This window comes from Notamacropus eugenii, chromosome 2, assembly GCF_028372415.1.
Source record: "Notamacropus eugenii isolate mMacEug1 chromosome 2, mMacEug1.pri_v2, whole genome shotgun sequence".
NCBI lineage: Eukaryota > Metazoa > Chordata > Mammalia > Diprotodontia > Macropodidae > Notamacropus > Notamacropus eugenii.
In genome coordinates this window covers 7,365,588-7,380,413 of record NC_092873.1, presented here as the reverse complement: position 1 = coordinate 7,380,413, position 14,826 = coordinate 7,365,588, and the positions used below count along the sequence as shown (strand labels likewise).

Here is a 14,826-nt window from a genome sequence, read left to right as displayed (position 1 = left end):
TTTTAGAAGTTTTCTAGTCTGAACATCTCTTTTAAGGATGGGAAAAGTGAGACCCGGAGTGTGGTCAGTAGATTGTAACCTAAACTTCCTTTACCATCAAATTTCAAAAGAATAGTGGAAGAATTATTGAGTTCAAAGTATAAAAGTTTGATGTTGCAGTGCCATCAGTTCAAGCAAACTGGGCCCCATTCAGGATAGGTGGAAAAGCTATCTCAAAATGCTTAGAAGATCCATTCTATGAGATTCCTTCTATAAAGTCACGAGGAGAGCATGAATAGGGAGCACTCCAGTACCCAGGCGGCAAAGGACTACTAAGGGCTAAATGATTTACTTGCTAAATGATTTACTTCCAATCGATTTTGGATAAAAGAAATGCAAAATCCTAAATCTGGCATTTGAGGAACTTGATTTTTTATCATACAGAGCAATGATGAATGTCAATTACTGAATCATTGTAATGGAAGGAGCCTTATTTTAGAAATCTAACTGAAAGTTATTCCTGTTACAAATCCTTATGTTCCTTCTCTTTCATGGAACATGTGTGAGACAACATCGTGAAATCGATCAAATTATTATCATGCATTTTATCACTCTTTCCCTCTGCCTATGAAAGCAGAAACGGATGAAATCAATTAATGAAGGAAGGAAAGAAATTTGTTTGAGATATCACCTTCTATTGGTTGCATTCCTTCCTCCCTGTAGGTATTAGTGACACTGATGAGCTGCCCCTTTCTGATTCTCAGAAAGGGCAGAGGTGCTCCCTTTGTCTTCCTTCCCTTCTAAAGACCCCGTCCTTTTTCTTTCCCCTTCCTCTTCTTACTGCTTCTGAGCCTAGTTAGGTTCCATACTTAACTGAGTATGTTCTTCCTTTCTTGAATCATATCTAATGAGAGCAAAGTAAAAACAATGCTCATCTCCCTCCCTTCTTTCCCTTTACAGTCATATATTTTTGTGTCTCTTTAAGTGGAGTAATTTACAGTTTTCTGCGTCCTCCTTTGCCCTTCTCCCATTGCAATCTTTTTGTGATACTTAATTCCTTTTTTTGTCACATCTGTTAGTTTATACCCACAGCCTCTGTCTATGTCATTATAAAGATAAAATTTTCAAGATTTTTAAATGTCAGAATAAAGATAAAATGGTCAAGATTGTGAAGAGTATTGTTGTCCCACATAGGTATGTCAACAGTTTTCTCTTATTGAATAAGCTGATATTTTTTTAAAATGTGTTTTTCTTGTTTATTTTTTCATACTTCCCTTGAGTCTTGTATTTGAAGGTCAAATTTCCCATCAATCTCTGCCCTTTCATCAGGAAGATCTGGAAGTCCCTTCTTTCATTTAATATCCATCTCCTTTACTGAAAGATCACCCTCATTTTTGCTGGGTACCTGACCCTTGGATATAGTCCAACCTTCTTTGCCTTACAGAATAGCATATCCCAAAGCCTCTGACCTTTTAATGTACAAGTTCCAAGGACCTTCGTGATCCTGACTGTAATTCCATGGTATTTGAACTGCTTCTTTCTGAATGCATGCAGTATGTTCTCATTCACCTGATAATTCTGGAATTCGACTACAATGTTCCTTGCAGTTTCAAATTTGAGATCTCTTTTAGGAAGTGATGGGTGGATATTTTTGATGACTAGGAGAAGGAAGTGGAAGAGGAGGTGGAGGAGGAGGAGGAGACAAAGAAGAATGTGACCTCAGCAGATCATATTAAGGAATGGGAAAGATGTTTACATTTAAATTACCATTACCGAAGGAGGAGAATAAAAAGGAGGAGAGCAAAGAGAAGAAGGAGGGGGAGGAGAGAGAGAGAGGGAAAGGGAAAGTGAGCGAAAAAGTTAAAGGTAAAGGAAGAGGGAGAGGGATAAGAAAAGGGGAAAAGAAGTAGAAGAAACAGAAAAAGAAGAAGAAGAAGAAGAAGAAGAAGAAGAAGAAGAAGAAGATGATGATGATGTTGATGATGAAGAAGTAGAAGTAGAAGAAGAAGAAGAAGAAGAAGAAGAAGAAGAAGAAGAAGAAGAACAAAAAGGAGAAAAAGGAGGAGGAGGAGGAGTAGAAGGAGGCAAAGTAGAAGGGAGAGGAGGAGGAGGAGGAGAAAAGGACATCATCTTGTGAGTATCCGTTATTGTTGTATTCAGAAGTCCAGTGATCATGGACCTGAATGAACAGAATGAATGTTAGTAGTGCAGAGTACAAATTTCACATCATGAATGGAAAGCTGCAGAGGAAAAAAAGGGGAAAAGCCAAAGACCATGTGGTCATAGCTGGTTGTATTCCCCTTTGCAAGTACTTCCTGAGGTAACATCAATAAAGATCGCCAATCTGCTCTGCATTATATGTACCTTCAAAACCAAGGCAGCTTTCATGATCTATTCTAATGGAAGTCTGCAACAGGACGATACAAACAAATACAGAGAATGAAAATATCCCTGTCGGAAGAGACATTATAAATTCCAGAGTCCAACCTTGCAGTCAATGTAAGAATTGTGTCTGTAGTAGTCACACATAGTCAGACAGTGTCTCCTGAAGGAACTTGTCTCACAACCAATCCATTCCATTGCCATAAATTTTCATTTTTCTTATAAAAGTCACAACTAGGCACCTTTCATCACTGATTTGACCAATCTGTTCTAGAGATACCCAAGTCAGCACAGCAGCTCTTCACGGATCTGAAATTAGACATCATGCCGTCCCTCAACTGTCTTATTCATTCTTAGTTCATCCATATCACTTGTCTCTGAATTGAGTTCAGCCTTCTCCAGTCATCCTGATTCATATATGGCCAAAGAACCCTGGTGGTTCTGGAGGAGAAAGTGAAGCTGGTGACTTTGCACAGCCATTCCTTATTGAAATCCAATTCAGTGGTAAGCCGTGTCATCATCTTCTTCAAGTTCTATTGCTCCTCAAGAATAAAGGAGATACCAAAGCCTGTGAGTAGCTCACTTTAGCTCAATAGGGACCCAGCTGAGCAGTTCTAGTTGGGCTACTCAGCTCGTCCTGTCCTCTCTCCTCTTTTTCTCCCCGACATAGGGTATCACCTCTTTCCTGTAGGGGGTTCTGCCCAAAGAAAGGTGAGATTTCATGACTCAAACCTACATAGTTACCGGACATTTACTGGTTGGATTCGCTTCTTAACGATAATGCCTTCAACTCAATTCACTCTGCCTCTGATTAAGTGAACTATAGGTCGCTGACGAAGTACCACTTAATGAGTATTTTTTGGCCATCCTGGCTTCAGAGTGAATGTAAATAATAATTGTTTCTCTTCAGGAGAGAAGAGAGTTGAATTTTTTTTTTTGATTTCCATTAAAGTAGATATCCTTTGATTTACCTTTTAAACAGGCTTCTTCACTGAACTGGCATTGCCTCACTCAAAGTGAGAATTTGAAAAGACATTTATTTCAAACGAACAAGTTTCCTCGGCACACGCTGGGTCATCTCCAGTCATGCTGATCGATATGTAGCCAGTGGACTCAGATGGCTCCAGAGGAGAAAATCAAGCTGGTGGCTTTGCACAGCCCTCCCTCCAATCCAGTTGAAGTATAAGTCATGTTGTCTTCTTACTGAGGTCAAGGTCCTCTATCAGAAGGAAGGACAAACCATAATCACAACTCTTAACTTATCAATATTCCTCTTAATATGTAGCCCCCATTATTATCATAGTCTTGTGGACGGGGACCCTGCAGCCCAGAGGTGAATGGAACTGTTAACTTGCGAGATTTAAACTGTATTATTCTATTACCGTAGCCTTTCTTATGATCAGCTAAAACGAACATCACTTTTTCCAAGAAACTGCTGCAACCCACTCTTCCCCTACCCTTACTTAGGACATATCTAGGGCAATGATAATTTTGCAGAAGCTAGGCTTGAACCCAGGGCTTCCTGTCTAAGGCCAGCTCCACCCTCCCCGTGCCAGGCAGCCTGTCCCTGAGGAATCATTGCCCTCCTCTCCTGAAGGTCAGAAGGGAAAAGGAAGAATGAGAGCAAAGAGGAACCTAGGCTACCAGACATCAGAGTAGTAACATGCTACTCGTTTTCAGTCGGGGCGTCAACGAATTCTTAAAGCCTTGTAGACCCTTGGCGGGCTATGGAGAATCACCTCTTCCTTTTACAGACGCAGAAACTGAGGCTGGGAGAGGAGGTGCTTTCCCAAGTGAAACAACAGAGCCAGTCCGGAGTTCGACATTCGAATCCAAGTCCTCTGAATCCAGCTGCTCCAGCTTTCCCATTAGGTCTCCTCCACCCCTTCACAGCCCCGCCCCTATGCATCCTGTCCCAGCGCGAGACCCGGCAGAACCTCTAGCAGGGGAAGCAGCCAGCCTTGGGCCCAGCCACCCTCGCGATCATGACCTTTGGAGCCTTCCAGCAGAGAGTTAATGGACCTGGCACGTGAGCACTCGTGCAGGCTTAATCTTTCCCGTTGGGCGCGTGCGCATGCCTTGAGCGTCTGTCAAGCTCACGCGCACTTCGGTCTCCCTCGAGGCGTTGCTAGGGCTCCAAGCATCTCCAGGATCGATTCCTTTCTAACTGTTGCCCTGTTTGGACGCAGTTTCCTTGGAGTCTCTGACTATCGAAGTGTTTTGGAGAGTAAGCGAGCTCCCGGAGAAGGCTGAGGGTCTCCAAGTGAGTTCTCCAGACCATCTCTGAAGCCCGCCCTCAGGATGAGGAAGATTTTCAAAATCTTGAGAAGGAGAGAGCGGTCTCCATCTGGCTCCTCCTCTCCCAGGAGAGACAGCGAGGTCCGACCCTTGGTCCCAGGTGCCGGTTATGTCATCAGAATGAAGGACCTCGGGAAGATCCATAAAGCTGCCTCCTTCGGGGATGTGGCCAGGGTGCAGCACCTGCTGCTGCTGGGCCAGGCACACGTGGACGATCTGGATAAAGAGAAGCGGTGAGAGGGCGCTGGGGGTGAGAGAAGGGATGGCCCCCCCCAGGAACAGTGTAAGACACCCCCTCCTCCACCCTCCCTCCACGAGTCTGCATGTGCCTTGGCTAATCCTTGGAAAACTTGTCCTTTGAGCACCTGGGCCAGAGCAGGCGCAGGCTCTGCCTCCTGGAGATTGGATCCCAAGTTCTGAGTGCTGGTGACCCCTGACCCTCCTGCCTGCCCATTTTTAATGGAGGGGAAACTCCTTCCTTTTACTTGTAGTCTGCTTCCAGCTGACTTACTCTTTCTCAGTGACGTGGTGGGAGCAAATGCTGCTCTCTTCCAGTGAAATGTTCTTCTGAGTCTGCTATTTATTTCCCAGACGTTTTTGTTCATCATATCCGGTCAGAAGAACTAATGCACATTGTAGATGTCCTCGGGTGAGAAGGGTGGCCACTTATATTTATTTGGGCAGCGATTTCGATTTCAGGCGGAGTAACAATAATGCATTTTATGTTACAAGTATAGTACCTAACAAGAGTACAATTTTGATTTTCGTAATTACCAAGCATTGACTTAGCTCTCATTTTCATAGCACACCTCTACACCTGGCTTCTGCAAATGGCCATCCAGATGTTGTGTCTCTCTTAGTAGAGAGAAAATGCAAAATAAACCTGCGTGACAAGAACTATCAGACATCTTTAATGAAGGTATGCCCTAGTTAACCTTGCTGGTCTATAGAATGCGTTTGGAGTAAGAAAATGTGCTTTACTAAATTATTTAAATATCACTAATGATGTTTTAGTATACTAAATACTTTTTAGAGTATTGATTGTCTCTTTCTCTACATTCCATTCACAGGCAGTACAGTGTCAGCAGGAGGAGTGTGCAAGGATCCTGCTGGATTATGGTGCAGACCCTGCTCTGATGGATACCCATGACAACACTGCACTTCACTATGCTGCCTCTGGACTTAACACAGCCATAGCAGCAAAGCTGCTTAGACATACAATAGACATGGAAGCAAAAAACAAGGTAGAAGTCTACCTCTTGTGTGAGAAAATATTTTCTGAGATCAAATGTGTAAATCAGGTATTTTCCAATGCACATTATATTCTTGGAAGCATTTCTTTAATGCAAGTATCTTAAAATCCATCTCTAGTCAAAGTTCATTGGCCTTGGGAATTTTCTGATGGCCAGGCAAAACGGGGAGGAGACTCCATTCACAACGGAACTCTTAATGAGGAACTTCCCTCGACTGCTTTGGACCAGGGCCTGTTCTAAGATTTAATCTTCGAGTAGGGTTGTTAACCTGGGATCCATTAATTTCAAAAAAAATCACCATTTATTTTATAGTTCTTTCAATGTTATTGGCTTCCTTTGCATTCTCTGTATTTTAGGTATTTAAAAGCATTATTCTGGAAAGGGGTGCATGACACACACACACAAAAAGTTATGAAAACGTGACTTAGGGAATGGTTTGTAATGGTGAAATGTGAAGTGACTTCCCAGGCTCACCTAGCCACTCTAAGTGTCTCAGCAGCAGGCCTTGAATCTCTGTTTCACTGATTTTGAGTTTGGCTCTCCATTCAGTCCACCACATCTATCTCTCTAGAATTTTCTTTGCATGCTATATTAGGTCTGGTACCCAGAATTCAAAGGTTCCATCAAATATCTGTCTGCAATACTTTACATATAAACCTTTACCTATGATAGTACAATGTTAATTGGTCAAGAAGAAATGTCATAATGTTTTAAAAAATATTCTGTTAAAAATTTGTTCAGCATAAAACTGCAGACAGACATTTTACAAGAACAAATTCTTAAGTGTATGTAGGTGTGTTTTTTTTTTCTATTTCCTACACGCTATGCCGTTTCCTTTCTAGACTTATTGAGTATCTCCTGATTTTTAAGAAAAGGTTTGACTCCTCGTCACTGCTGCTCAAGAAAGAAAATAAAAATCAAAATATACATTAGGAGGGTTGTGAAGGGAGGGAAAATATCAAGAGAATGACTTTCTTCAAGGTTCAGCCACCTTAAGGCAAGATTTTCTTGAGTTTTGAGGCTGGTTGTAACACACTTCAGGGGAAAGGATGAAGAGAACTAGGCAACTTGAAAACTGACCAGAACTTAGTTGTAGCTTGGCCAAGTACTGGGGAAATAAGGGTGACTGCACGCAGACGATCATTGATCATGACATGAAGACAGAGGAAAGGAAGGTACCCCTAAAAGATTAGGAAAATCTCTTACACATCCTGGTTTTCTACGTCCTGATCACAAATTAATAACTGGAAGCAATCCCAGAGGCTATCTAACTTCATTCCCTCATTTTACATGTGAGGAAATTAAGGCCCAAAGAAGTGAAATAATTTACTTACGGTCACATGGAAATTAACTAACAGAAGCTGGATTTATGCCCTGCTCTTCTCATTCCAGAGTTCCATTGTAGCCTACTTCCTTAGCATGTCATTAGCAAGTTCACAGGATGTTCACAACATGCCTTCAACTGAATTCTATCATATAAACAATTCTTGCATACCTTAACTTGATCTTTAATATGATTTTGCAGGAAGGCTGCACACCACTTTTGCTTGCAGTTAAAGAAAATAACCGAGATATGGTAGATCTTTTCTTAAAGAATGGAGCAAATGTGAATACATCGGATAGGCTTGACAGGTACGGTAATTAAAGCTTCCAAGAAAAAAAGAGGTAACTGTTATTAGAGGAATAAGAACAACTTCAATCAGGGAACTCTTAGTGAGCAACAATAATTGAAATTGTTCATCACTGAGAAAGGGTGACAATGTGCACAAACATCAATTATGAAAAGGGCTACTATTTATGCTTCTGCAGCAGAGAAAGCCATTCATGTGGGCATGCCATCCACCATCAATTAGTGATTTATTTTCTCAGGTTTCATTGTTTGATTTTCAATGACTTAAGATCATCACATAGCTGTTTTGTGTACTCGTGATGCAATTGATTCTCTACATGAAATAATCTTCATGTCAATCATGAGAATTGATGTGTGTAATTTTTCCTTCTTCTTCCTTTCATTGTTCTTAAGGATATGTGCACTGACAAATACAAATCAATACAATAATAAGATGACTGACTTTCATGATCCTGTGACCTTATCACTGTGAATATTTATGCCACTGGCTGAGATTTTAGTCCTTCCATACTTTCTTATGCTACAGGATTTTTGTCCTAATACCAGAAATTCCACAAAGAGGATCCAAGAAAGGCATTGAAGCCTTCTCCTGGTTCTTTTAATATTTGAGGACGATGAAAGCACTTACATTGTCACATTTTCTCTCTTTTATTCTTTTAAAATTTATTTATTTTTACTTTTCAATTTTTTGCAGTTTTCAAATTTTGAGTTCAAATTGCTCTTCTTCCTGGGCCTCCCCCTTTCCCAGGATGTTATGCAAACTGATATAGGCTGTACATGTACAATCATATTCAACCTATTTCTACACTGCTCATGTTTGACAGAAGTAGCAGAATAAAAGAGGAAAATCTGAAGACAGAAAAAACAAAAAACCAAAAGGGAGAGAAAATAGTATGCTTCCACCTCCATTCAGACTCCATAATTGTTTCTCTGGATGTGAATAACATTTTCTGTCATGAGACTTTTTCCCCCGGTTTTCTCAGCATTTTTTGTCAACTAGTGAATTCAGAAGCTGGAATCTTTGGATTTCTCATATAGAAGATTACTGTAGTCATTGACCCTGGTTCTTTGATACCAAACATATTCCACTAATCCTACACTCTGTTTCTCAGCCTGTCCCAAGTGGCTTTGATGATTGTCGATTTATACAATAGAATTTTATATATGGTAGAGATAGATCACCTTCACTTGTATTATTTTTGATTAATTCCCTTGGTATTCTGGACCTTTTGTTCATCCCGATGAATTTTATTTTTTAATTTCTATACAATAATTTTGGTAGTTTGATTGGTATGGCACTGAGTAAGATATTACTTTTGGTAGAATTGTCATTTGTATCATATTAACTTGGCCTACCAATGAATAACTGATATTTTTTAGATTATTCAGATCTGACTTGATTTGAGTGAAAAACGTTTTGTAATTGTGTTCATTGTTGGTTGGTTTGTATTGGAAGAGAGATTCCCAAGTATTTTATATTGTCACAATTCTCTTTCATCGCTCAATTCTTTGCACACTTTTCCTTCTACCTCTCTTATATGATTTTAATTTCCTTTCTGAGCTCTTCCATGAGCTCTCTCTGGGATTGAGCTCACTTCTCTTTTTGCTTTGCGATTTTGCCTATACGTGTTTTGGCGTCATTCTCCTTCTCTGAATTTTTTTCCTCCACATTCTTTGTGGCCACAATAACTTCCTATGGTCATTTTTTCCAATGACTTTTTGCTCGTCTTTTTTTCCCCTTTCTTTTCAATTTGAGCTCTGCTCACAATGTGGAAAGGGCACTGTTTCAGAATTTTGTAGCAGGGTCTCCAGGTCCTGGCTGTTTACCTGGTGCTGCAATGTTTTGCTGACTCGTGTGGGAGCCCTCTTTTACGGTGGTTTGCTCGGGGGATGGGAGTGGGAATGAAAGGCACTGCTGCAGATAGTAGGGTTCTGGCAGCTTACCTGATGCTGTCCCGGAGTTCTACTGCTGATGTTTGTCATGTGCTACGACTGGTGGAGTGTTCTTGAGTTTCCCTAGATGTACCCTGAAGTTCTTGGCATTGTAACCATTGGTGGCTGCCTGTTTCCTTAATCACCTGTAGGGATAGACCCTACCTGTTTGGCTGAGTCTATTCTGAGGCATGTCAGTTCTTAGAACTGGAGTCTGCCCACTCCCTATACTGGGACTCCGAATCTACCATTGCTTTGTTGAGATGAGGCTTGCTGCTGCCCTGTTGGGATACTTCCTGTCCTGGAGTATGCTCCCTTTTACCTAAGTGAGAAAGAACTTCCCTGTCAATCTTCCAAGGTTTGGGGGCTCTAAGATTGTTTCACCCTATACCTTTGATGGTTCTGCTGTGGCAGGATTTGTTTGAGGGCAGTATTTTATGGTTGTTTCGAGGTGAATATTGGAGAGTTATGGCGATTTACTGCTTACTCCATCATCTTGGATCGCAAAACTAAAAATAATCTTTTAAAAAACAAACCTAATATTTTAAAAGATAGGATAATATTAAGAGCTAATACTATATTTCATAACTCCATCAGTTTCAATCTTTCCCATAATCCTTTATTCCGCGCCACCCCCAAATATATTGTACTCGTTCCTTTTGCTATGTTTGGTATTGAGATTTTGGATCAGAGAAAAACATTTAAACAGAATCAACATTTCTACCTGCCATAAAGAGTTTATTGACACTTGAATATACCTTAAAATATCCATAATTTCCCCATATAATATATTTACATTACATGGATATTTTTGACACTACTTCCACCTTCCACAGAGTTAGCCTATTATATCGGTTATCACTGCGTGAGTGTTCACCCTTCCTTGCAGAGGAAGACCATGCCATCAGGGCAATACTGCCATGACTTGCAATTGACTTTATTTTGAGCGAGGGAGGGCTGTGCAGGTTGCCAGCCTCACATCTCCTCCAGAACCATCTGAATCCAGTGACCAGATATTCATCAGGATGACTGGAGATGACCCAGGATGAGACAATTAGGGTTAAGTGACTAGGCCAAGGTCACACACCTAGTGAGTGTCAAGTATCTGAGGTGAGATTTGAGCTCAGGTCCTCCTGACTCCTGCACTCGTGCTCTATGCACTGCACCACCTCGCTGCCCCATGAGTTATCACGAAGTAATCAAGGAACAGCACACCTCTACGTGACATTACTGATATACCTACAATACTGCCTTAGGCAGAAAGACAGTGAATTATTCAACATAACACAAACTCGGAACTTCAAAAGATCTCTGTTTTCACGATTTTGGATATTTTCTCTACTAGTGCAGCTTGTAATCACACTAACTCTTTATCAACTGCCTTCATGGGTTAATGGGCCTTCCTGAAATCCAATGGTCCTAGCTATCTGGTGATGAACCTTTCTTCAGTTACATGAGCTTGTCCATAAACATTACTTTCAAAGAGCCTCCACTTTCCTTTCAAGGCTAGTAAACAAGTGGAAACTTGGTGTAGGCTCCCTTGAAAGTTCTTCACTTTTGTACACAAGTTACTCTGATGCACTACCTTCTTGTTGTCATGAAAATCTTGAATTGGACAGTTCCTGCTAGAACTCTAAGAGGACAAAAAATACCCCTCTCAATCCTGTCTTTCCTTCTTTTCCTAACTGCCATTTTTCATGCTGCATATAAGCACAAAAAGTACTCATCCCTCACGAAGTATTCATGTTGCACATGCGTATAACCTCATATATGAGATATCCTCTTGTTGCAACATATCGAGAGAAATCTAATTACGTGTGACTCCTTTAAATTCTGAAATGTCGATGGTTTCTTTGTTATTCTAGAACAGCCCTGATGATTGCTGCCCGTTGTAAACCAACAGGTGTAGTCAGTCTTCTTCTTCAATATGATATTGATCTCTCTTGCCGAGATGCATTTGGACAGACAGCTGAGGAACATGCTGCTTTCAGTGGTCATTCCATGTAAGTATCAACGTTTTAATTCTAATAATTTGTATGGAATTGCATTTAAAATCATTTCTCCTCTATACAAAGGAGACTGTCTGGGACTTTCATAGTTGCATAATATGGCAAGCATCTGGCAAGCATACTTCAAGGCACTGTGAAGAAGTTGGTCCAAAGGCCAATTTCGGTTATCCAAGTTCAGGAGGACATAAGCATGAGACGAGTTACAAAGTAGAGTCAGGGTATGTGAGATCAGATTTTTCAGAAGTAAGGATAACGAGGATGATAGGTGCCATTTTTATAGTTCTATAAGGTTTTCCAATGTTTTCCATACATTTTAGTATTTGATCATCCCAAAAGTTCACTTCACAAAAATTTATTTATAAAGTCTGCTTTAAAGACACGGTTTTTTTTTCCTGTTTGTTTCTTAATCTTTGCTGATACCTCCAGTTATAGTAGATTTAAAGTTAGTTTTAGGAAAAGCCACATGATATGTTGGACACCTGAAAGTGAGTGACAGCTAAAGAGAATAAGTAATAAATATAATAATCAACATCAAAATTTACAATGAGGCAGTTTGGTCAGGGGAAAGAGTGCTCTAATTGGAATCAGAGGACCTGAGGAAAAATGATGCCTCTCACTTTATGGATCACCCTGGAGAACTGTTAACCTTTTCTGGAACTCAGTTACTTAATCTAGAAAATAAAGTGTTTGGAGTAGATGATCTAAAGCTCTGAATCTATACTTCTCTATTACTGTGACTCTGAGTACATGTATACTAGGTTTAGGCTGAATAATTAGCTATACCCTACAGACTTTATCAAAAGAATAACAACAATTTTGCTGATAATCTGATTATTAAAGTCTAAGGTATGCAGAGACCCGGTACGTATAATTTTATCTTGGTTGATGTAGAAATATTTTGTTTTATCTTTTACTTTGTACATAGTCATTACGAACTAATTTATCAATATGGACAACAGAAGGCACTTAATCAGCCCCTTTCACTCCAAATCAGCAGTTTGGAAAGGGCTGCTGATTCCAGATTTACCGTGACTGGACCTGCCAACGATCAGGAAGGTAAGAGTGACAAATTAAAAAAAATAGCTAATTTTAAAAAATAATGAAAGAGCAATCTTTAATTTCATATATATTAAATATTTATGTATATAAATATATGTATATATGTTCTATTTCCATTTTATACTTTTAAAGGGTAGGAATTGGTCTATTTTTGGTTATTTACTTAATTATCCTTGTAGGTTGATTATCCTGAACAAAACAGCCTCAAGGTATTTTGTGTTATTAATGTCTGCTTTCTCCAAAAATTTCTTTAAGCAAGTTACAATAACAATTATCAGATTTCTCCATTGTTCTAAATGTAATTAATGAAATCATGTGAAAAATTTTGAACATATTTCACATGTATTATATGTAGTGATATTAGTTATTTTTGATGCTAAAACATGGGAAAAATAAGTACGTAAACGTCTCCTGTAACTGTAGCATGTTCACACACAGAGGCACACCGACACAGATGGGCTCATCTAATATTTGGACATATAAAGGCAGAACGGTAAAACAGCTGGAGAGCAAAGCCTTCTTCCTTTTTGGAAGTCTATGAAAATCACTTATCCAAGCTTTGGAAATGGATACATTTTAAACGTTTCCAACATTTCTAAATGTTCATAAAGCTTTCAGTTCAGAGATACCAAAGAGGATGCAAAAGACACAGAAGTTAGGGGGAACAGGGGACAAAGGTTTGAAAGGTAATACATATATGTTCCTAGATTTTTGGTAGATATTTGCACATGTGCCCACTTCCAACATCATCCTAGGAACACTTCCAATCTCCTGATTCAGGCCGTTAAACTTTCAAAGAGAAGAGATTTTTCTGAGTGGTTGCCTAATATTGAATCCTGCCAGCTGGGCCATTGGGAATCTCAATGACCTGGGCTTGCAATAATAACTTCATCCCGTATTTATGAGTTTTCTGTTTCAAATCAATTTACCCTTTACCTTGTGAGAAAAGCAGTGTGGGTATTCTGTTTACTTCCATTTGAATGGTGATGAAACTAAGGAGCAGTTAGCTTAGATGCCTTGCTCATGCCAACAGAGCTCCAAAGAAAGTGTGATCATGCGCATATTACACTACAGATCTGAAAGAGATGAGCTATGTAAATCGTTCCTTAAAAGAAATAAGAAATCACAATGGCACAAGAAACAGTATTTAATTTTAAGTATATCTAGTACAGTCTAAAATCACATCCTTTTCAGAAAACATTCCTTGCTTATAGCTTGTCAGGTGATGAATGAACTTCATTTTTCTTCGTTTTCTTCGTTTGTAAAATAGTATATCTCTAGCTACATACATGCAAATAGAATGAACTTTTAAGATTAAAAATGTCAAGTTGTATTCCTCAATTTCTATTATGTTATCTAGAGAAAGAAATTTAATCAAATTTTTTGAAATTCCAAATCAAATTGTAATAAAAATAATTGTACTTAGGAAACTCAATGAAGGTGGAATGTCTATGAATTTCATCAAACAAGAAAATTTATAGTCTACAAGACGGAAATAAATATAGGGAAAACTGAAAGGATTGTTACTGATAGAACTATTCATAAGTAGGTTTGTGACAGATATCTGAATGCAGACACTGACTTTATGAAATATATAATAACCAGAATCATTTTCTATAGAAACCCAAATCAGAGTGTAAGCGCAACCATAGTAAGGTTAGAATTTTAAAAGCTTCAAACAACTAGGGATAGGAATAGGAAGAAAAAAATTTCTTTTTTTAAATATATTTTTATTAAATATGTATGCTTTCCTTGAAATTCTGTACCATAAGACATTTATTTGTTCTATCTCATTTATGTTCATCAAAGAATTAGTAAAATTTGTTATCTGATACACGAGTGTGGCAGTACAGCATAGCTTCATGCAGCATTAGACAAAATTGGTGATGACTTTTTTGAACTTGAGGAGTCACTGAGCTGTGACCATGAACCTCAAATCTTCATTGTTTTGAGGGGAAGATGAGAGTAGTAATAAAGTGAGGACATATTTTCTTGAGTTTTATTAGTAGTGAACCCTTTGCGTACACATTTTCTTATAAATCATATTGGCAAAGGAAACCAGGCTCTTATCATGAAGTATGAGTGTGATAGAGTTCCGATCCTGGGGCCTGGTAGTCATTTTTCGTTCCCTGAAGCAACATCTTCCTTCCTTGTAATTATTTCTTGTTTTCTTTTGTTCACATTAATTGAGAATAAGCCCAAATTATTTGTCAGAGAAATTCGAAATTTTCTGGTTTTCTGGCATTTTGACAAATTATTGTATTCTGGGGTGGAGCATTCCCTA

The 14,826-nt window shown here is 39.2% G+C and overlaps 1 protein-coding gene across 1 annotated transcript in view; it reads left to right on the top strand.

Annotated features, from left to right (window-relative positions):
• The first annotated feature begins 4,662 nt into the window (after positions 1 to 4,662).
• Positions 4,663 to 14,826, top strand: part of LOC140522458 (uncharacterized) — a 55,763-nt gene continuing 45,599 nt past the window's right edge. The window contains exons 1-6 of the mRNA XM_072637896.1: positions 4,663 to 4,892; positions 5,464 to 5,578; positions 5,730 to 5,960; positions 7,438 to 7,544; positions 11,340 to 11,477; positions 12,409 to 12,539. Of these exons, the coding sequence (XP_072493997.1) occupies positions 4,663 to 4,892; positions 5,464 to 5,578; positions 5,730 to 5,960; positions 7,438 to 7,544; positions 11,340 to 11,477; positions 12,409 to 12,539 (952 nt within the window). The remainder of the gene's footprint in view (positions 4,893 to 5,463; positions 5,579 to 5,729; positions 5,961 to 7,437; positions 7,545 to 11,339; positions 11,478 to 12,408; positions 12,540 to 14,826) is intronic.